General features: G+C 47.8%; 1 protein-coding gene across 2 annotated transcripts in view; it reads right to left on the reverse strand.

The window, feature by feature from the left end:
• Positions 1-8,418: 8,418 nt before the first annotated feature.
• Positions 8,419-23,830, reverse strand: part of LOC115075698 (serine/threonine-protein phosphatase 2A 65 kDa regulatory subunit A alpha isoform) — a 206,558-nt gene continuing 191,146 nt past the window's right edge. For both annotated transcript variants that reach the window (XM_029576335.1, XM_029576336.1), the window contains one exon: positions 8,419-8,528. In XM_029576335.1, coding sequence (XP_029432195.1) covers positions 8,512-8,528 — 17 coding nt within the window. In that variant the 3' untranslated portion in view covers positions 8,419-8,511. The remainder of the gene's footprint in view (positions 8,529-23,830) is intronic.

Here is a 23,830-nt window from a genome sequence, read left to right on the forward strand (position 1 = left end):
AATGGAATTCCACAGGGAAGGGCCAGCTGTGGAGGTGGCACGATCTCTTAAGGTGATGTGTCTGGTCATTTTCGCAGGGGGAACTTTGAGGGCGCCTCTGTGAACATCTCTGGTCGGTCTTGTCGAGTTGTATACTTGGAGGGGGATTTGTAGATCGAGGGAGATGTGCTGATGAATAGTTTTGAAGATGATGCATATGGCTTTGTACATGATACGGAAGTGTACGGGTAGCCAATGTAGCTCTTTCAGAATGGGAGATATGTGGTCTCTCTTTCTTGCGCCTGTTAGTAATCGGGCTGCTGAGTTTTGAACCATCTGTAATGGTTTGGAATAGGATGAGGGCAGACCTAGCAATAGGGAATTGCAATAGTCTATTTTTGAAAAAATGACTGCTTGGATGATTGATCTGAAGTCTTGAGCATGGAAAAGAGGTCTTATCCTCTTCAGAACCTGGAGTTTATAGAAGCAGTCTTTGGTTGTTTTGTTGATATGTGCCTTGAAGTTTAGCCGGTTGTCAATTATCACTCCTAAGTCTCTAACTTGTGTGGTAGGTAGGTTGGTAGGAAAAGTAGTATTAGTGATATTGTTTTCAGGAGAGATGAGTAGGATTTCAGTCTTGGATGAGTTTAAGATGAGGTGTAAGCTGTTTAGTAATTGTTTGATTTTCTGGTGGCATGATTCCCAGTAGTCAAGAGTTTTAGAGTATGTGTCTTTGATGGGGATGATAATTTGGATATCATCTGCGTAAAGGAAATACTTTAGATTGAGGTCGGTGAGAAGTTGGCAGAGAGGAAGAAGGTAGATATTAAATAGAGTCGGAGATAATGAAGAGCCTTGTGGGACTCCTATGACAGAGTCAAATCTTGAGGATTCTTTGTTTTGGAGTTTAACTTTGTAACCTCTGTTATTGAGAAAGGTTTTGAACCAGGATAGGACGGTGCCGCTGATTCCTATGGACGAAAGCTGGTTTAGGAGGATGGCATGGTTGACCGTGTCGAACGCTGCGGATAGGTCTAACAAGATCAGTAGGAAAGAATTTCCTTTATCGAGGCCCATTAAAATATGATCTGTCAGCGAGGTGAGGAGGGATTCTGTGCCTCTATTTTTTCGGAAGCCGTGTTGTGGGGTGAAGAGAAGATTGTTGTCTTCAATGAAATCTGAGAGTTGAGAGTTCACTAGTTTTTCCATGATCTTGGCGATGAATGGGAGGTTAGCTATGGGGCAGAAGTTGTTGGGGTCCTTCGGGTCAAGGTTAGGTTTCTTTAGGAGCGGTGAGATTGAAGCCATTTTGAGATCATCAGGGAAGGTTCCTTGGGCTAGAGAGCAGTTGATGATATTTGTCAAAGATGTGGCTATTGTGTCTGGAATAGATAGAAGTTTAGAAGGGATGTGGTCTGCAGGATGAGACGACGGTTTCATTCTTCTCAGGATGGCTTGTATCTCAGTGGAAGCAACGGGTTCAAAGGTGTTTAAGCTGGCGTTTTTGTGGGCAGGTTGTTGATGTGTCTGGAGGGCGGCGGTGTCGGAAGGCAGTTGTATTAAGAGATTGGTGATTTTATTTTGGAAAAACTGAGCGAGTTCTTCAGCTTTGGATTGAGCCATGTTGCCGGGGATTTCTCGTGGTATGGTCTGAGTGAGGCTGGAGACATAGGCGAAGAGAGCTTTGGCGTCAAAGACCAGGTTGTGAATCTTAGATACATAATAGTCTTTTTTTGATTTTGAGGTGAGGGATTTGTACTGATATAGTGTAGCTTTGTATGACGAGATGGTGGTGTCGCAAGGGGTTTTACGCCAAGTCGCTTCTTTTTTTCTTAAACTTTGTTTTAGTTTCCTGAGTTCGATGGTGAACCAAGGTTGTCTGTTGGCTGCATTGGTGTGAGATTTTTTTGTAGTTGAAGGACAGAGCTTATTGGCTATATTTTCTGTTATGTTGTTCCAGGATCGAATGGCAGTGTTAGGGTCGGTGAAGTCTAGTAGGGGGAGCTGTGAGACCAGCTGTGTGTTAAGGTCTTCTGGGGAGCAACGCTTCTTGTAGTGGAATGAAGGTGAGGGGATGTTAGGAGTGTTGGTTTCTTTCAGCGCGAAGGAGGTGGAAATGAGAGTGTGGTCTGACCAAGGAACCTTTTTGTTCTTCAAGTTGGAAGTGGTCGTAATGCCTTTGTTGACGAAAATCAGGTCCAGGGTGTGACCCGCTTTGTGTGTGGGTTCGTTGATTAGTTGTTGGAATCCCATAGCAGATAGGGCTGTGAGGAGGGTTACGCAGCTGTTGGATGGTGAAGGAATGTCTATGTGCAGATTGAAATCTCCTAGGATGATTGCTGGAGTATCCAGGTTGATGAGCATAGTGGTGATTTCAAGGATGGGGGAAACATTGGATTCTAGGAGCCCCGGGGGGGCGTAGACAAGCAGGATTTGAAGATGTTGTGAGGTAAAGAAGCCGACTTCCAGTTTTGAGTTAGAGCTGAAAGGATGTTGGGAGAAAGGATGTTGGGTTATGACTTTCTTGTTCTCTCTATCCTACTACCTTTTGGTTTACTCCCGCCCAGGTTCATTTCCAAACTTTCAGTTATTATGTGAACCGGTATGATGTCCCCACTAATACCAGTATATAAAAGTTTCTAAATAAATAAATAAATAAATAGGCTTTAGAGGTTTTTTTTGCTACAGCAGAGGAATGAAGACATCTCTGCAACAGGACCCAAGGCATAGTCTCATCTCTGGGGTCACCAGGGGCAAAAGAGGAGGCGTGACTGGACCACCAGTATCACTCCTGGGCAGGGAAATTCAAGGCCACCGGGGATGAGACCTAGGCTGATTACTCAAGGGGAAAATCCCTCCTAGGACTCCACAAGAGACAGGAGACAGAACTGTCTCCAGAGAAATGAAAATTCACTGTTCCTGGTTTTTTTTGTTTTAGACAATACTTACTTGACCCAGTGAAGACATGATGGAAGACTTCGCAAGAAGCAATAAAATATCACTAAGGAGAGAAAACTGCAGGTTCATCTGTCTGCATCTGCTGGAACCAGAGAAATACTGAGAGGCACAGGGTGAGCACTGTCCTCTAGTAGGATACCCTTTCAGTTTTTCTCTAGCTCCATCTGCTGGACAGGAGGCTTAACCCACTGTCTGGACTGATCCGGGTACGTACAGGGTACTGCTGATTGGTGGTCATAACCCATGTGTCTGGACTGGTCTGGTCGTCTAGCTGAAGAAATACATCAGTAGCAATAAAATTACAAAACTCATGTACTACAACTTATGTCCAGCCTTTAAAAAGGTATCATACCTTTACTCCAGCAGGCCAGTAATTTACTACACCAAAACAATTACAGGATGGTCTCTAGTATTCCCTTTTGTGCTGCATGCATTCTCTAACATCACCTACGCTGTACCACAAGATTCCATTTACTCCCTAAACAAAGTTTGCAAAGGCACACTAAAAACCCTAATTGTCCAAAGTCATAAATTGGATGCTAGGTCCGGGATCTAGCAGAGAGACCATTTCCAAAACAAATGACCAGCTTGCATCCTAGAAACATGCAAGTGTCAAAATGAGCATAAACAAATCCTTCATTCCATATGTCCCAAGCCCTGATTTGGGCATGGGCAACATGGGCAGTTGCCTAGAACACCAAATATCCAGGCCAAGGAGCCTGTTTCTGCTCAACTTAGGACACAGCTTAAAAGGGGCATGCCTCCTCTAGCTCTGTACAGCAGCAGCATCTACAGTGTATCATAGGAGTTTAAAGGGCATGGCCATCCTGTCAATTCTCTTGACAAAGTTATTTTGGTAAATCAAGGCATCAAAACAAACACAAAAAAAAAGCCACACAACTCAATTTTGCCACCTTTCAAAGATGGTTGTAAACTGCAAGATTCCCTGCAATGCAGCACTCCTGAGACACTGGAGGGATATAAATATTTTGTTCTAATTTGACACCTTTAATACAAAATTTCAGGAAATAATTGAAAGATACTTGCTGTTTTGGAATCCTGCTAATCCACCGTGATATAGGCCCTTAAAAGGTAACTATGAAGGGATGCAATTGCCTCACTATGATCTGTAATTGTCAAGATGAATAAAGAACCACAACACAGCAATTTGATGATCATACTGTTTATTATTCATGGAAAGTAGAAGACATGGAACATGGAGTATGGACACAAGCTCAAATATTAGCTGTTACTGGTATGAATTAACTGAATACAGTGACTTAATACCTAGTATAGGTTTAGTTCACTATATTACAGAAAAATCCTAAATTAAATATGAACAGGACTGGAATTATAATAGATCAAGGATTTCCACAAACTTCAGAATAAATATTAGTTAAAATGCAATCATTCTGGAAGTGTTTCAAATTTCAATCTCGGCTTCCTAAAACTATGTAACAAAAAAAAAAAAAAAAAAATCAAGTTTCATGACCATCTTGAAAAAAAACCAAACCAAACCCACACCCCCAAACCCACTTTTAAATGCCCACCCAGAGCTATCCTTCCATTCCCAGCTTTTCATGTGCCTTAATTTATTATACTTAGGTCACCCTATTATATAATACTCTTCCATGTCTTATGAGAAATTAATATGCTATGTCAGGAAATACGCTAGTAGACGTGAAGCCTTATATAACCTTAAGACAAGGAGAGCAGCAGCAGAACGGTACTTAAGTTTTTACTGACCTGGTAAACTGGCTGAAGTTGAAAAATGTATATGTAAATTAAGCTTATCTGATTCTCAGAATATCCCAGGAGTAAAAAGAGGTGAGTCTATTAAATCGGGGGAGGCATTTGGCCAATCAGAATACTGGTTTTAATGATACCTCCCCTTTTCCTTCTTAGTTAGCCCAGTGTATTCTTGTGCAGACAGCAAAGAGATCATTCACCGTACTACAGCATGGCAGAACCCTAGTTTGCTGACAAAATAGTTACAAAGCACTTATGAAGAGAGAAATTTGTGGATGCTGTTTTAGAAGCAGCAACATCAAGAGTTCCATTGTTAAAAAGCAGAGATGCACAAGACTAGTCCTTGATAGCCACAAACAGATCTGGCCAGCTACCCACAATGGCCTAAGAGCCAAGCTAAAGCTAAGTTGCTTAAATGTAATGGGGAACAACTGTACATGGGCACTGAAAGGCCTTTTCCAGAAAGCTCTGGAAGAATGTGTCTATTTGGTGCTAAGCAGGATCATGCGACCCATGTGCATAACTGGTGAACAGCCGCGTTCAAAGAATTTTCACACTTTTGGCTACCTTGAAATTCAGACCTATTTGCTGTCTGGAGGACTGGAGTTGTGTATCTAGGTATAGAGGAAGTCCACTTTCTGAAGGATAGGAGTGCACACAGGAACACAGAATCATATGCACCTGCTCATGGAATCTAACCCTTATTTACAAAAAGTACATAAAGCTCATATTTGAGTCAGCAGCAAATAGAAGGGAAAAGAATGTAATGTGGACAGAATTTGTTGATATAGCCTTCAGTGCCGATCAGCTGCTACAGCAATTCTGGAATGCTTGAAGACTACTACAACAAAGATGAGCTGTGCTGTGTAGGACCTCAGCCAAGAAGTTATAGGAAAATTCCATTTACAGATAAGGTTTGCTTTTATCAATTAAGAAATATCCTATTAGGTTTTCTCCTGCTGTGCTCTTCAAATGAAAGGAAAAGATTTAACTTTGCATTGTCTGCCCTTGCCATCTCTGTAATTACAAAACGTGGATCCCATCCAGAGCACACTTTGGGGAGGATGACATTTCTACATATTTTTAAATAGCAGACAATCAGGTCAATACAGTAAAGTGCGGCCGCGGTTACCCCGCTCCTAACCCGCTTTCTACTCACTTTCCGGCCGTGTTAGCCCTTCCTGCGATACACAATCCCCTTTAACTGATTCTTACCGCCTCTTTAAATCACCAGGTAACCCCTTCCGCCCGCATGTATATTAGATGTAAACGATCGAATTAGCTATTCCCTCCCATACAGTAACGCGCGCCCCGACTATCGCTTTTTTACCCTACTGTTTTGCCGCGCGTTTAACCTGCTAACTTACCGCCTACCCTTACCCCTGCGTTAGAGGCAGGGGTAAGGGTAGGCGGCAAACTTACCCCCAGCCCCCGCTCACCTGCCCTGGCCGCGTCAATGGGTGCTGGTCTCCGGGGCAGCCCCAGTCCTCTCCCCCCCCTCCTCCCAAAGCAACGAAAGCGGAAAAAATCTAAATCGAAAAAGCCAAAAAAAAAAGTAGCAATGAAGTGGACTGTTCTCCTACGCTCGGGATTGCCAGTCCTCTCTCCCCTCCTCCCGAAGCAAGGCGCGTAAAGCAGCCTTGCTTCGGGAGGAGGGGAGAGAGGACTGGCTGTGTAAAGCAACGACTTACTTTTTTCGCAGCCCTCCTCCGGAGACTGACATCAGCTCCCGGCGAAGATGGATGCCTGCATGGGCGAAAGCGGCCACTGTGCATGTAATTGGGCTGCTCAAGACGTGACGTCACATGTCGTGACGCCAAACGTCATGACATCACGCCTTGAGCGGCCCAATTGCATGCACAGGGGCCGCTTTCGCCCGTGCAGGCATCCATCATCGCCTCCGGGAGGCAGGGGAGCCGCGTTCCGTCTCCGCCGATGTCAGTCTCCGGAGGAGGGCTGCGAAAAAAGTAAGTTGCTTTACTTTGCCAGTCCTCTCTCCCCTCCTCCCGAAGCAAGGCTGCTTTATGCGCCTTGCTTCGGGAGGAGGGGAGAGAGGACTGGCAATCTCGAGCGTAGGAGAACCGTCCACTTCGTTGCTATTTTTTTTTTTTTTGGCTTTTTCGATTTACACTGCCAGTCCTCTCTCCCCTCCTGCCAAAGCAAGGCTGCTTTTCGCGCCTTGCTTCGGGAGGAGGGGAGAGAGGACTGGCAATCTCGAGCGTAGGAGAACCATCCACTTCCTGGTACCTGTCATTTCAAATGTCATTTGAAATGACAGATACCAGCGTGTCCGTGAAGCGTTAGGCCAGCGCACCCAGGATACTGTATAGCGCTCTATACAGTAAAATGGGTTGCGCGGGCCTAACGCTTCACGGATGCGGTTTGCATTTGCAAGCAATTTAAATACAGTATCGAGCGGTAGGTGAGCTGGACTGTGCGTGCGGCAACCGCGGGTGCGCCCGGCACTAACGCAGCTCTTCCTACCGCTCCTTACTGTATCGGCCTGAATGAATTTACACATGCATCTACGATTTAGGTGTCTAGATGTGGCAACAACCTGCCACTAACACACACACTGCCTTGGTTATCTGATAACCTTATAAATGCAGCAATCCATCACTATGCCTACATCAGGGACAGCCAGACATGAAAAACTGCTCCATTTGTACTGGCTGGGAAAGATTTTTCATTGGCTCAGGCCATGGTTGGCATTCAATATTAACCACGGAATCTGGAGTCAGTGGCTACAGTTTGCAGTTATTTTTAGTTTCAACTTAAGCATGCCACTTCACTGTTACAGCCACAGAGTTCAGCTGCCTTGGCTGACACTTTTACTACAGTTGGTGAAAAATGAATATTGCTTGCAACTTGTTTCCCTCCTCTTCCTTTGTAGGCATGCTCACAGTGCTTCTCCATTTACAGACAATTCTAGAATTGCAGGGCGTGCATTTGACAAGCTGTTTGAAGGACCCGTACTCATGAGCTTAGAGCTTTCAAACTATCTGCTTGAGTAATAGAAGAAACCAAGGAGAAGATTAACTGAAGATATGTGCCCTGCTTATTTGCTTCTTGGTGCTAAACCCAGATAATTAGGACACTGAAAACGCAGGAACTCCTAAAGGCAACTTGTGACTTGTCAAGCACCACAACTTTGCTCAGGGGTTATTTCCTGCATGCTGGACCCTAATAAACTATTTGGTTATCACTTTTTCAACGCAGAGAGGCAGCAGCTGGCAAATCTCTGGCTTCCACTATCAAGTTCAAGTGGTAAGTGACCACCGGGGGGGGGGGGGGGGGGGGAGGGAAGGACCGATTGGACTATTAGCTTTAATTGTCAGACAAGACCAATGTTTCACAAGGCATTTTGGGCAGCAGGAATGTTTCCCCATTAGCCAGGCCTATAATCACCAAATTTGTGAGGCTAAAGCAATAACCAAATCTTAAGAATTGGGACATCTGAGGTCAACTGTTACTGGGTGTGATCCTGCTCAAGTCACTTTATCCTCCATACATTGCTCTAACAACTATAATTTGAAAAAAGTAATACAGTCTTCATCCCTGCTTCTCCCCTTTGAAACCAAGCATCAAATGCATCAGCCACACTTTGCACTCCAGAGGTGGCTACATGCACTAAAACAAGGCTTTACCCACCCATCTCACCCTCAAAACCAGAGACATGCAAAAGTAACCAGTGCTTTAGAGGTGTGCTGCAGTGCCAAAAAGGTTTTTGTCTGCATTTCATATGTACAGGTCTTATTTTATTAGAAAAAAAACAAACAAAAAAAAATGTAACTGAAGGAGATGTTGATCCGCAAATTCACAGCCTCAGGCTAAAGTCAGCACTATGAGAGGAAGGAAAAAGAAAAAGATGAATTAGATACTACAGCAAGACTAGCACACACATCACTTCTTATCCATTTACATTAAGCACCTTTTATCCAAAAGCCCATTATCTAAAACCTCCCAATATCCAGAAAACAGTCTCCAGTCTGCGTCCCATTATTTACAGTTTGTGTACCAGACATCCTAGCACATTGCCATGCGAACAAGGCAGAATGAAGCCCATCTGTATGGTAGACTAGCAGTATTGCTCCTCTGTTACTGGCAATTTATGGCAGCAGCGAGCCCAGCAGAAAAGTGGTCCAAAAGACCTTTAGCACAGTTTCATTTTTAGCATATTAAAGGGGTGGGGGGAAGAGAATAAACTCCCATTAGTTTGGAAACAATTATCCCAAATGGCCTTGGTCCCAACCATTTCAGAAACATTTCATAGAAAATATATCAACAACTGGGAAATTAATGTATTTCACATTTCTACTTGTTTAAAGCTGGTGGGAAAATGACTTCATCTTAAATTTCCTACTTTTATAGCAATAATGGAGAAATTACTTACCTGATAATTTTGTTTTCCTTAGTGTAGACAGATGGACTCAGGACCAGTGGGTATTGTGCTCTTCTGCTAGCAGATTGGAGACGGAGTCAGATTTCAAAGCTGATGTCACTCTAGAGATAAACCCCTGCAGTAACCTCAGCTCTTCAGTATTCTCTTCAAAAAGCCATTGTGAATATATCTTTGCTTAAATAAACTGATTAAACTTGATTAAAACTTGAACTGGTTCAACTAATTTCCAAACTGGAGACCGCCAGTGCACTCAACCAATTAACACAGACACCGAACAAACTGTGGGTGTCTTGAATTAGGGGTAGGCCGCGGCTTACTCATTTGCTTAGTCTCGAGGTTTGCTATCCAAGATTCTCCTTTTCTGGGGCAGCCGTGGCAGGATGCTGAGTCCATCTGTCTACACTAAGGAAAACAAAATTATCAGGTAAGTAATTTCTCCATTTCCTAACATGTATGGACTCAGGACCAGTGAGATGTACAAAAGCTGCTCCCAGACAGGGCAGGAGGCTGCCCTTGACCCACTTAGTACTGCCCTTGTGAAGGCTGGGTCTTCTCGGGCTTGAACATTCAGGTGGTATATAACCTGGAGAAGGTGTGTATGGAGGACCATGTTGCCGCCTGACAGATCTCGGCAGGCGACAGTAGCTTGGTTTTTGCCCAAGAAACTGCCTGTGCCCTCGTAGAATGAATCTTAACTTGTAGTGGTAAGGGCTTCCCTGCCTCTATGTAGGCTGCCTTGATTACTTCCTTGATCCGACGGGCTACGGTCGCCCTTGAGGCTGCTTCTCCTTGTTTCTTTCTGCTGTGAAGAACCAAGTGGTCCATTTTGTGCACTGGTTCCGATATTTCCAGGTACCGCATTAGGAGTCTGCTGACATTTAGATGGCGAAGAAGGCGTGAGTCTTCAGAGTCCTTATGTTCATCCGCAGATGGTAGTGAGATGGTTTGTTTCAAACGAAACTCTGAAACCACTTTCAGTTGTATGGTTCCAGGCGTGAACTTAAGGAATGGTTCCCGACAGGATAGTGCCTGTAGTTTGGAGATGCGACAAGCTGAACATATTGCCACCAGGAATACAGTCTTCAATGTTAAGAGGCGTAGTGACAGACCACGTGTTGGTCTGAAGGAAGCCCCAGCTAGGAAGTCTAATACTAGATTGATATTCCATAGAGGCACCGGCTTCTTTAGGGTGGTTGGAGTTGTTTAACCCCTTTTAGGAAGGACAAATCTGGATGGGTTGATAGCCGGATACCGTCCACTTCAGCTCTGAAGCAGGCCAGTGCGGCTACTTGGACCTTGAGGGAGTTGAGTGACAACCCCATCTTCATAATGTCCTGTAGGAAGTCCAGAATCATGGGAATCTTAGCTGTCCGCGGGAGTATCCCGCAGTCCTCACACCAGGCTTCGAATACTCTCCAGATCCGTATGTATGACAGGGATGTGGAGAACTTGCGCGCTCGGAGCGGGGTCTCAATCATGACTTTTGAGAAACCACGCTTCTGCAGGAGAGTCCTCTCAAGGGCCAGACTGTAAGAGAGAATAGAGATGGATCTTTGTGGAGAATCGGGCCCTGCCGGAGAAGGTCCCTGTGTGGAGGTAGACACAGAGGGTTCCCTGAAAGGAGTCTTTGCATGTCTGCATACCATGGTCGTCTTGGCCAATCCGAAGCCACTCGTAGAACTAATCCTTGTGCTGTTCTATCTTGCGGATGACCTTGCCCAGTAGTGGGCCATTAAGGGGGGGGGGGGGGGGGGGGGGGGGGGGGGGGGGGGGGGGGGAAGGCGTACACAGTAAGACTTCCTTTGGCCAAGTCTGGACATGAGCGTCGATTCCTTGGGAGTGTGGCTTGCGGCTGCGGCTGAAGAACCTGGGGACTTGGGCACTGAGACGGGTGGCCAGTAGATCCATGGCTGGGAGGCTCCAGCGATTTATTATCAGTTGGAAGGCTGTGGTTGACAGAGTCCATCTCCTGGGTCCAGGCTCTCTCTGCTGAGGAAGTCTGCTGAGACGTTGCCTTTTTCTGCGATGTGGGAGGCAGAGATCTCTTGTAGGTTTATCTCCGCCCATGCCATGAGAGGGTCTATCTCCAGAGACACCTGCTGGCTCCTGGTTCCTCCCTGGTGGTTGAAGAAAGCAACCGTTGACGCGTTGTCAGACATTATTCTAATTGCTTTGCCTTGGAGTCTGTGGCTGAATCACAGGCATGCTAATCTGACTGCTCAGGCCTGGACCCGAGCTGGTTCCCCTTTTGTTGTGCTTGTTCCGAAAGGACTGGTTCCTGCCTGTAGGACGAGGCGCAAGTTTCTCTAGCTCACTGCCGAACAGGAGGGATCCCTTGAAGGGCATCCTTGTGAGTCACGTTTTGGAAGATGTGTTGGCCGACCAGCTTCAGAGCCAGAGTTGCCGCCTGGCTGCCACAGCTGACGACACTCCTCTAGCTGCAGTGCGCACCAGATCGGAAGCAGCATCGGCGAGGAATGATACTGCTGGTTCCATGGCTTCCCCAGGGGTGTTGCTCCTGGCCTGTGATAGGCAGCAGGCCGCTATCTGTAGGGACATAGCGGCAACGTCAAAGGACAGTTTAATGATGGATTCCAGATGTCTGTCTTGAGCACCTTTAAGTGCTGCACCTCCCTCCACTGGGATAGTAGGGCGCTTCGAGACCGCGCATACTATGGCATCCACTTTTGGGCATGTCAGAAGGTCTTTGGCCGCCGGGTCCAGAGGATACATGGCTGCCATAGCCCCTCCCCCTTTGAATGTAGACTCTGGAGCAATCCATTCCAGGTCAATTAGCTGTTGGACGGCTTGTAACAAGGGGAAATGGCGGGAGGTCTGACGGAGTCCCTCTAGCAAGGGATTCGTCTTAGGCTCCCCCGAGGCACTTGTGCCCGGGATAGCAAGCTCCTTCAGGCTGTGGGTGACCAGGTCTGGAAGCTCGTCCTTGGCGAAGAAGCGCCTCATGGTCCGGTGAGGCTCTGTCCCCGGAGGAAGTTCCCCCTCCTCCAGGGGCTCTGACTCCTCCTCTGAGTTGTCCGTGTCCCCGTAGGTGGGACTTCTGGGCGGTGAATTCACTTCTCTGGGCCTAGAGGGGCCTGGGGCGTAAAGGTCCTCTGGAGGAGGCTGTGGCCATGTTATCGGAGGCTCCGTCTGCATGTGAACGAAGGTGTGCAGGCCTTTGAAGAATTCCACCCAGGAGATAGACGCTGGGGCCAAGCTAGGAGGTGCTGTGTCCCTGGGGGGTCCCGTTTGAAGGGGGGGGTTCCCCACTGGGGTTCGCTAGGTCCGAGGTACTTATTGAGGAGCTAGCACTCAGTCCCGGTTGGGGCTGGCCCTGGGCTGGATCACACAGGTCCTCCTCGCACTGGATGCACAGGGCGTTGGCCTCTTCGTGATGTGTGGCTCTGATGTGGCATGCTGGGCAGAGGCCCTGAGCCTTGAGCTCCTTTTCGGTGATGCCATGGATATAGGCATGTAAAATCTGTTATACGCTCTGTTGCACACCAGCGCGCAAGTCGCAGTTATGTGCCCGGCACAGTAAGCGCGTGATGCGCACGGTACTTGTGCGTGCAACGTTGTGCGTACAAGTAAATTTGTGCGTGTGGCTAGCGGCGAACAGGGCCAAAATGGCGACGGCGACCACACGGACAATATGGCAACCACCTCGGAGGGTCTCCACGTGGCAGGACCCTTGGATCTAACCGGGGTCTAGCCCTACTAGGGCGGATCAACCCAGTGGCACTGGTCCTGGCCGGTGACCTGTGTGACTCCTCGAGCTTTGGAGACCGGAGTCTTTAAAGAAGATTTCTACCTTACCTTGTCTTCGGCACTTCCCGGTTTCGTTCCGGGCGGTCTCCGGCTATGGGGGGAGAGGGCAAATACCTTCACTGCCGCGCTCGAGGTTGCACCCACTGCCTCTCAGCTGCACCGGAAATCGGGGGCTAGGTCCCCGCCGAGGGTCGGCCGCCGGTCTGAGGCTTACCTCCGAGGGATCGTGGAAATCACCTCGGGAATTCTCAACTGGGGGAGGGACCCGAGGGTGTCACTGCAGGAGAGCGGGGCTCGTCTGTAGAGGGTAAGATTTCTTCTTATTTTAGGTTTTCTCCGTTGAATTTACTCTAACGCTGTGAGAGCGTGCAGTTAGTCCCTAACTGCTATGGAGACGGAAAATACTGAAGAGCTGCACTTCTTGCAGGGGTATATGTACTAGGGCTGACGACAGATTGAAATCTGATCCGTTTCCAACTGCTATCAGGAGTTCACTATACCCATTGGTCCTGAGTCCATCTGCTACACGCTAGTATGCTTGGGTTTGAAAGAATGCTTTGTGACAAGGCAAGAAGTGGTTATATTTTCCCCTGAGGAAACCCTAGTCGGGTGAAACAAGGAACCTTGTCGGGATCAACATTTTGACATAAGAGCAAGCAATGATCAATTGATGGGATGGATTCATGATGTGAAAAAGAAGAGAATAAGAATCATATATATAGATAGCGAGCATTTGAACCTTTTTATGGGTTGAGTGTTTTTAGGGGGTATGTATGCGGTGTGAATGTTGATAAGTTATTGTTATTATTGGGTTGTTGGGGGTTGGCATGTCCGGGGGGTAAAATATTTGAAGTTGAAAAATATTTTTGAAAGAATTTAAAAAAAGTGTGATCTATTACTGATGTGTTTGTGATACATGTTATAATGATGTGATATATATATACAATGTGTATCTAGCACGTGGGGACAAGCGCAATATAACAAAATTGTTTACATTTGTAAAACAAAAAAATGTTTTGAGTGTATGTCTTAACAAAAGTGAATAGATACATTTAAGATATATATATAGGAGATCACGTGATGCGGTGAGCGGAGGAGGACGTGAGCAGGAGGGCTCCGGGTGCCACAATCTGCAAAGCGTGTTTCGCGTTATTCTAACCTGCCAAAATCTATCTAGGCACTGCTGACGGTGTTAAGCTTCATGTCCATTACGACATACATGCAGAAGTCCTCCCCCGGGATGCCCATTAAAGCTGGGAGGAAAGAGAAATCTAAGCCGGCGGATCCCAAGATGGCGCAGCCGACGGGGCCTATTAGTACTTCAGATTTGTCTCCCGCGGCATCAGAGCAGATCAAATCCCTACTCATGGAAGCATTGGATTTAAAGCTGGCGGTCATATCGACCCAAATTTCAGAGGTCCGGTCGGACCTAGCCGAAATAAACCCGAGATTTGAGAGGGTGGAGGGGCGAGTTAGCCTCTTGGAGGACGATAACCTGGCTCTGACGTCCAAAATACAAGCCCTGGAAAAACAGGTGGCAGCCCATACATCCAAGCTGGACGATTTGGAAAATAGAGCAAGGAGATCTAACATCCGTCTCCTGGGTCTGCCAGAAACGTTACTGGAACGGAACCTGGGCTCTTTTTTAGAATCATGGTTGCCGGATGCACTACACATCCCGGAGCTAACACCGACCTTCCGCATAGAACGGGCTCACAGGCTGGGTCAACGAAAGGAAGGGGACACCAGACCGCGCCTAGTTATAGTGAAAATATTAAATTTCGCTCACAAACAAATCATTCTCCAAGCGTACCGTAAGAATCCAGATCTCAGTTATGATGCAGGCAGAGTCCGAATTTTTCAAGACTACTCTGCCCTTGTCTCTGGCCAGCGGCGAGGGTTCTCACCGATCTGTTCGAAATTGTTTGATAAGCAAGTCAAGTTTTCCCTGCAGTTCCCGGCTCGCCTCAAAATATGGCACGACAACCAAACCATTTTCTGCAATACACCGGCGGATGCAGCGCACATGAACTGAATTCGGGCTGGCTGAGCGGCCATTTTGTGATTCAGGAGTGAAGGCACATGCTTGGAAACGTGGCGTGTGCGAAGCAGCCGGACTTGTGGAGCGTGGGCCTTGGTAATGTACTGTTTCTTGATGTTATGGTTTGTTTTACACCAGGCAGTGTTGGAGTTCTGCCTTTTGTTCTTTTTATGGTTTTGGGACCGTCCGAAGCCCGAGTTACGGACAGAGGTCGGGAGCAGGGAGGAGACTGCGTTTTTAGCGCAGCGCGCCTAGGCCGCCGACGGTTGGCTGATCTGCCTTTGTCCGGGAGAAGAGACCGACTATTGGACTTTGTCCTGCAGCCTATTTGGGGCTTACGGTTCTGAGTAAAGCGTGGGGATTTCTTGGGCACGTGATGCCCCGAGGTTACACTGACTCTGGAACTCTGGATGATGGCATGGCCTGATCGGGGGCAGAAATATGAAAGCTGAGTACATATGAGAGCGGACGCAGATGTGCTCCCTGGATGAGACTGGTAACCTTGCCTACCTTTTCGCATCGCTTTGCTGCAGTTCCAGGGGCTCGGTCTCTTTTGGGGACATGGTACTTTTGAGTTCCCCCTGACTTCATTCATCGGCTTTCGCCAGAAAATTGGGCTGGACCTGATACCTGTGTTACTTTGGCTAAACTTTACATTCTGATTGTGGCACCCGACCGCCTATATCGTGATCTCTTACCCCCTTGTTGGGGATTATAAGTTACAGTGTGTGATTGTTTATGGGTAAATGTTTGGGTGGGAGAATGGATTGGGGGGGAGGGGTGGGGGGAAAGGGAATATGTGTTCTACTAACTGTTTGCTAGGGAAAATGTGTAGGGGTTGGGAGTTACTGTTTTTGCACGCTTGGCTTTCACTCTACCTGCAAGTTCTCAGGTGTGACCTCTCAGGTTTCACTCTGGATTGTACTATCCCGGATACGGGGGGAGCTCAACCTGACGCCCACCAGATCACAGTGCCGAAACATACTGTCATGGGAGGGTCCCCGCGGGCTAAGCACACTAATCCTCTGTACCATGGGTGATCGTATTCGTATTGTCTCATGGAATGTGAATGGCCTGGGCTCCCCGATCAAGAGGTACAAGATTCTGCAGCAATTAAAGAAAGTTAATCCCACTATAGCTTGTCTTCAGGAGACCCACCTTACGACCCTTGAAAGTCAAAAGTTACAGTGCAATTGGGTAGGATCCTGTTGGTTTACTCCGGCGAAGGGAAAGAAGGGGGGAGTAGCTATTTTGGTTCATCGGAATGCCACTTTTAAACATTATCAGACTATCTCTGATCCAGATGGGCGGATGGTATTGATCACAGGGAACTTACAGGGTTCAGATGTCACCATTTGTTGCCTGTATGCTCCTAATGCTTACTCCCATTCCTTTTACACTTATATTTTGTCACAATTAGTGGAGCACGCTAAAGGTTATGTTATAGTGACGGGTGACTTTAATTTTGTGGCAGACCCTACTATGGATAAAACCCCGGAGGGCACCCTTACCCGGGCTCACGAAAGTAGAGGGGTCCCTTTTTTGTGCTCTGAGTTTGCTTTGCTTGACGCCTGGCGCACGCTGCACCCCACAGAGCGTGATTACACTCATGTATCTAAGGCACACCTCACCCTCTCGCGTACTGATTACATTTTGGTGCCCAGGGCTGGCTTCCATGCGCTTAATGCGGCGGTTATTGGTCCTCAAACGATATCAGACCATGCCATGATATGGATAGATTTGCGGTTCCATACCAGGGAACCGGAGGAGAAGTTTTGGCGCTTTCCCAGTTATCTTAGAAATGACGAGGAGTTTAAGACATTCCTCTTTCAGAAGTGGGATGATTTCTGCACCTTTAACAGTCAACATTTGGACGACCCCCACTTATACTGGGAGACGGCTAAGGCTGTGTTGAAGGGTGAGGTCATCTCCTTTGTAGCAACTCGTCAGAAAAAATTAAATTTTAAGATTTTGCAATTAGAAACTAAACTGGACACTTTAAAAAAGGCCCTGCTGCCCGGCCATCCCAGGAAACCCGTCAGGCCTACTTCGGCGTTTTAAGTGAATTAAATGGTCTGCTCCACCATAGAGCACAGAGAGCTTTTCAGGTGGCAGAAAGAGATTTTTTCAGATATGGTAATAAAGCCGGCAAACACTTGGCTAACCTCGTACGTACTCATAGGGGGAAAACGTTCATTCCCGCTATGAAAAACGACGCTGGTGGTTTGGTGACCTCCAGGAAGGAAATATGCGCTGTTTTTCAACAGTTTTACGAGTCATTGTATACGGATGACGCGCAGGGAGATGCGACGGAGGAGGAGGTATTTTTTGCAGGGCTTCCTCTCCCGTCGTTATCGACATCACAGAGGGAGTTCCTTAATCGTCCCCTTTTGCATCTCGAAGTTTTGAGCGCCATTTCCACCAGCAAGGCGGGGAAGGCTCCAGGGCCGGACGGCTTTTCGTTTGATTTTTATAAATTACTGCAGTACCGGGTTAGTGACCCGTTGACCCACTTTTACAATACAGCTGTTCTTGATGACCGCCTTCCGCAGCATTTTAACACTGCGCATATAACGGTTTTACCGAAGCCGGGAAAAGACCCCCTGCTGCCCAGTTCTTATAGACCCATCTCCCTTTTAAATTGCGACCTTAAACTGTTGGCCAAAATTCTAGCGGAAAGATTGAGTCATTTACTCCCGCACCTGATCTCCGACTACCAGGTGGGATTCGTTAAGAACAGACCTGCTTGTGGACATATTATACGGTTACTGTCGGCTATGTCCGCTTCTCTTCTTTCCAAAACACAGGCCTTGGCCATTGGTTTCGATTCGGAAAAGGCCTTTGATCGAGTGGCCTGGCCATACTTGTTTTCTGTTCTCCAACGATATGGGCTACAGGGTAATTTTTTGACATACCTGGCCTTGCTGTACAAAGACCCCACCTCCCATATTGTGGCGAATGGGACTAAATCGGGGGCCGTTCCTATCCGGCGGGGGGTTCGACAGGGCTGCCCTCTGTCTCCGTTGCTGTATATCTTGGCCATTGATCCTCTCTTACGAAAAATTGGTGCAGAGACGGAGATAGAGGGCTTCGGAAGGGGATTGAGTTCCTTCAAAATCGCCGCTTTCGCGGACGACATCTTAATATTTCTTACTAACCCGCAGAGGTCCCTCCGCCCGCTGTTGGATATCCAAACTATGTATGGCCGTTTTGCTGGCCTAAAGATCAATTATGACAAATCAGAGGCTTTGGATGTTGGAAATCGGGTGAGACCTAATTGGCAGGGCCCTTTCCCGTTGAAGTGGGTGGCTCAGTCGATGAAGTACTTAGGTGTTAAAATACCGGCAGAGCTTTCAGACTTTTACAAGGTGAATATTGAGCTATTGTTGCAAGCCTCCTCTGGCCTACTTGGTAAATGGCAGGGCTTGCCCTTATCTCTATCGGGCCGGATTCAGTTGATAAAAATGATGATCCTTCCCAAGTGGCTGTATATCTTTCAAATGGCCCCACTGTGGCTCAAAGCAAAGGATTGTGTGAGGGTACATCGGATCTTCCGTAAATTCATATGGAATGGCAAGAAGGCTCGGGTGGCTCTGTCTACCTTGATGCAACCAACCATCAATGGGGGCCTCGGCTGCCCGAATATTAGACTATATAATACAGCATGCACCTTGCGCCATATCAGGGACTTTCTCGCAGGGTCATCCTTCTATACTCCGTACGCTTCCCCTAGAGGGTGGTGGGGAGTGGGCTCTCTGAACTATCTTTTCCAGGTCCCGAGACAAGAGATTCCCGTGGAAGTGCAGACACACCCCCTTTTTCAGACGTGCAGGAGGGCCTGGGCTTACGTGTGTACTAAGGGGGGATTATCTTCACAATTAACCGCTCTTCTCTCCATCTGTGATAACCCGCTATTTCCGCCCGCGGCTACCGCCTCAGTGTTTCATAGGTGGAAACGTAACGGATTGATTTGGGTATACCAATGCTATGCCAGGGGTTCAATGCATCTGAAACCCTTTGCAGAGCTACAACTTGAGTTTACGCTGGCACCAACGGATATATATGCTCATATGCAGCTTCGTAGTTTTTTAAGGGCAAGGGGACATGAGATTGAGTTGTCTCGTCCATTCTGGGACCTTCTGGAGCTGGTCTTCCCGCACCCCACAACTAGGCCACGGATAGCTACCTATAGCAAGGGCCTCCATTTGTTTCTGAAATGTGATGTTCACATGCTGCCCTACCAAAGGTGGGAAAGATGGAAGCTTTCACTCTCACAGAACAGGAGTTCCTTCATAGTTTTAAAGCTATACCTCAATGGTCTATTTGTGTAGCTTACCGGGAACTTCAGTATAAATTCCTAAGACATTTTTATATAGCTCAAGATACAGCTTACCAGATGGGGATCACTAAGTCGTCGCTTTGTCTAAAATGTAACTCACAAGTGGGTACGTTTGAGCATAGTTTTTGGGAGTGTCATGTGTTGCAAGCGTTTTGGGCGGACATTAGAGACACATGCGACAAGCTATTGGGCTCTTCCCTGCCGGCGGGCCCCATGCTTTGGCTTTTTGGAGTGGTATCCGACGTGCCTAAAAAATCTTCCACTGCCTATGTACCATTTATCCAGAAAGCAAGTCTAGCGGCTAAGAAGGTTATATTATCTAAATGGACCTCGGAGTGTGCCCCAAGCCATGAGGGTTGGTTTTGCCAGGTGGTTCACATGTACACCTTAGAATTCCAAAGTTCTCAAGGCAGTTCTGCCAAACGTCAGACAGAGATGGAGAGGTTGTGGGCCCCGTTGCGCAAGTATCTAACCCCAGCACCTACTACAGCTCCGTAGAGATTTTTGAACACACTGGGGGGGGGGGGGGGGGAAGGTCAGGGGTTCTGGGTCGGGTGGGGGGGGGGGGGGGGTTGGTGGTTCTTGGTAAGGTTGGGGGGGTAGGGTGGGTGACAAAGGGATAAACCTCTATATTGCTCTGAATTTCTCTCTTTCTTTCTTTCTTTCACTGTATATAGGATACAATGGGTCCTTGGTTGTCCTTACTTTTGATAGGTATAGCAAATGTTGCTTACCTGATGTAACAGGTGTTCTCACAGGACAGCAGGATGTTAGTCCTCACAAATGGGTGACATCGAGGATGGAGCCCACCACGGAAAACTTCTGTCAAAGTTTAAACAGAACTTTGACTGGCCCCTACTGGGCATGCCCAGCAAGGCACTGACCCTGCAGCCAGCAGGGGTCTCCCTTCAGTCTGATTTTCAAAGCTACAGGCAGTGCCTAGAAGTAAAAATAAAACGAACCCAACACCGCGGGGAGGCGGGCGGGTTTCGTGAGGACTAACATCCTGCTGTCCTGTGAGAACACCTGTTACATCAGGTAAGCAACATTTGCTTTCTCACAGGACAAGCAGGATGGTTGTCCTCACAAATGGGCTGAGGATGTCCCGACTTGCACCAAATGTACCCAACGGTGTGCAGCAGGCACAACAACTGAGGAGAATTTGGGAAAGGGCATCCGCACCCTACCGGGTAGGTGGAAGGGTGTTGGTACATCAGGTTGGAAAAAGGTTACACAAGACAGACTGGCCAAAGATGGAGTCCTGTCTTCCAGCCTTGTCCAAACAATAATGGGCTGCAAAAGTATGGAGAGAACTCCAGGTTGCAGCTTTGCAGATGTCCGGAAGCGGCACCGATCGAAGGTGTGCCACTGACGTCGCCATGGCCCTCACAGAGTGTGCTTTAACACGGTCTTGAAAAGGAATGCCAGCTTGCTCATAGCAAAAAGAAATGCAGTCCGCCAACCAGGAAGAAAGAGCCTGCTTACCCACAGGTTGTCCCAACTTATTAGGATGGAAAGAGACGAATAATTGAGTGCTCTTCCTGTGGGAAACTGTACGGTCTAGGTAAAAAGCTAGAGCCCGTTTACAGTCTAGGGTATGCAGGGTCTGCTCTCCAGAGTTGGAGTGGGGCCTGGGAAAAAAGATAGGTAGAACGATAGATTGATTGATATGAAACTCCAAAACTACCTTAGGTAAAAATTTAGGGTGAGTGCGGAGTACCGCCCGGTCCTGCAGGAGCTTAGTGTAAGGCGGATAGGTAACTAGGGCCTGTAATTCACTAACCCTGCGAGCTGAAGTAACAGCCAAAAGGAATAACACTTTCCAAGTGAGATATTTCAAGTCACAGGAGTGCAGAGGTTCGAAAGGAGGTTTCATTAGACGACCAAGAACCAGGTTAAGGTCCCAGGATGGGGCCGGAGGACGCAAGGGTGGCTTTAGATGGAGTAAGCCCTTAAGAAAGCGTGTTACTAGGGGTTGTACTGAAATAGGATTACCCCCAATACCCTTATGGAAGGCGGCTACCGCACTGACATGCATTCTGATAGAAGAGGTTTTAAGACCTGATTCAGAGAGATGCCATAAATAGTCCAAGAATTTGGAGATTGGACAGGAAAGGGGATCAAGGGACTGAGAAGTGCACCATGATGTGTACCTTTTCCATTTGTATGAGTAAGACTTTCTTGTGGAAGGCTTTCGTGAAGCTATCAGGACTCGAGAAACGGAATCTGAAAGGTTAAATGGTTGAAGGACTAACCTTTCAACATCCATGCCGTCAGGGACAAGGCTTGGAGGTTGGGATGGAGGAGGCATCCGTCGTTTTGAGTGAGCAGATGCGGGTCCATTCCCAGAGGAATGTGCCTGCGGATGGAGAGATCCTGGAGTATTGGAAACCATACTTGGCGTGGCCAGTAAGGTGCTATCAGGATCATGGTTCCTCCGTCCTGGCGTAGCTTCACGAGAGTCCTTGACACAAGAGGGAGTGGAGGGAATGCATAGAGCAGACCGGTTGTCCACTTGAGGGAGAAAGCATCCCTCGGCCGAGAGTGCTGGCTCCGAATGAGAGAGCAGTAATCGTGCACTTTGTGGTTCTGAGGGGACGCAAAGAGGTCTATGCGGGGAGAACCCCACTTGTGAAACAGAGAGGTCGCTACCAGAGGATCGAGTGACCACTCGTGTGGGTGGAAGACTCGGCTCAGCTGGTCTGCCAATACATTGTCTACTCCCGGCAGGTAAGTGGCCCTGAGGTACATGGAGTGGGAGAGGGCTTCCGCCCAGATCTGCGCAGCTTCCTGACACAGAAGGAAGGAGCCTGTGCCTCCCTGCTTGTTTATGTACCACATGGCCACTTGGTTGTCCGTCTGGATTAAGATTATCTGATGAAAGAGATGATCTTTGAAAGTGCGGAGCGCATAGCGGATTGCTCGAAGTTCCAGGAAATTGATCTGGTGTTCGGCTTCCTCTTTGGACCATAACCCTTGGGTTTGAAAGTCGTCCACATGGGCTCCCCAACCGATGTGAGAAGCGTCGGTGGTTAGGATTACTTGCGGATCCAGTGGAAGAAAAGGTAAGCCCTGAAGGAGGTTGACCTGAGTCGTCCACCAGGTTAAGGATAGGCGCAGCGCTTGTGTGACTATGGAGGACAGAGGCTGAAAAGCTTGAATCCATTGGTGTCGTAGAGTCCATTGTGTTACTCTCATGGCTAGTCGGGTCATGGGAGTGACTTGAACCAAGGATGCCATGTGTCCTAGGAGAATGAGGAACTGGCGAGCCGTGGCAGTGTTCTGAGACTGGAGCTGGCGAGCCAGGGACATTAGGGTGTGGACCCTCTGAAGCGGAAGGTAAGCCTTTGCCTGTAAGGTGTCCAAGTCTGCTCCAATGAAGAATAAGGTTTGAGACGGGACTAAGCAAGATTTCTCGTAATTGACAAGAAACCCTAAGGAAAGGAGTGTTTGAATTGTCAATTTTAGGGAGGATTGAGCTATCTGTTGGGTGGAGGCCCTGATTAGCCAATCGTCCAGGTATGGGTAGACGTGGACACCTTCCTTCCTTAAGAATGCTGCTACCACTACGAGACATTTGGTAAAGACTCGTGGGGCAGAAGCCAGACCGAAAGGTAGGACACGGTATTGATAATGGTCGTGGCCTACGAGAAACCGCAGATATTTGTGATGGGATTGTGTGATCGCAATGTGGGTATAAGCGTCCTTGAGGTCGAGAGAGCACAGCCAATCCCCTCTTTGTAGCAGAGGGAGCAGTGCGCCTAGGGTTACCATTTTGAACTTCTCTTTTTGAAGGTATTTGTTGAGGGCTCGAAGGTCCAAAATGGGACGTAGTCCCCCTGATTTCTTTGGTATTAGGAAGTATCTGGAATAGAATCCCTTGCCTCATTGAGAGGGAGGAACGGGTTCTATAGCATTTGATTGCAGAAGAAGAGACACTTCCTGTTGTAATTGAGCCAAATGGGTGGATAGACTCCACGCTTGAAGAGGCGGGGAGTCTGCCGGAAGAGTTATGAAGTTGAGGTGGTAACCCTGTGCGATAATTGTTAGCACCCACTGATCTGAGGTGATCTGCAACCAAGGTTGTAGAAAATGGTACAGTCGACCTCCTACAGGAATGTCTGGAAGAGGGGTTTGGCATGTGTTCCCTACAAGGGAGTCAAAGGCCAGCCGCAGGCCCCGGTGGAGGGGCTACAGTAGGCCTTTGTTTCCTAGGCTGACGCGGCTGAGGCCTAGTAGAGGATCGAGCTGGACGAGGCCTGGCCGATGGAGGGTAGTAACGGCGTGGCCGAAAGAACGACTTCTTAGAGTCCTTCTTAAGTGGTTGTTTGGAGGAAACCTCAGACGGAACAGAAGAAAGTTGTTTCAACGTCTCGTGGTGATCTTTTAATTCAGCTACAATTTGCTGAATTTGTTCCCCAAACAAATTGTCCCCTAAGCAGGGTAAATCCGCTAAACGATCCTGGACTTCTGGGCGAAGGTTGGATGATTTTAACCAAGCCCAACGTCTGGCCGAAATGGCAGTAGCTGAAACCTTTGTGGAGGCATCAAAGATGTCATAAGCCGTTCTGATCTCGTGCTTCCCTGCTTCAAA

Source organism: Rhinatrema bivittatum, chromosome 14 (genome assembly GCF_901001135.1).
Source record: "Rhinatrema bivittatum chromosome 14, aRhiBiv1.1, whole genome shotgun sequence".
NCBI lineage: Eukaryota > Metazoa > Chordata > Amphibia > Gymnophiona > Rhinatrematidae > Rhinatrema > Rhinatrema bivittatum.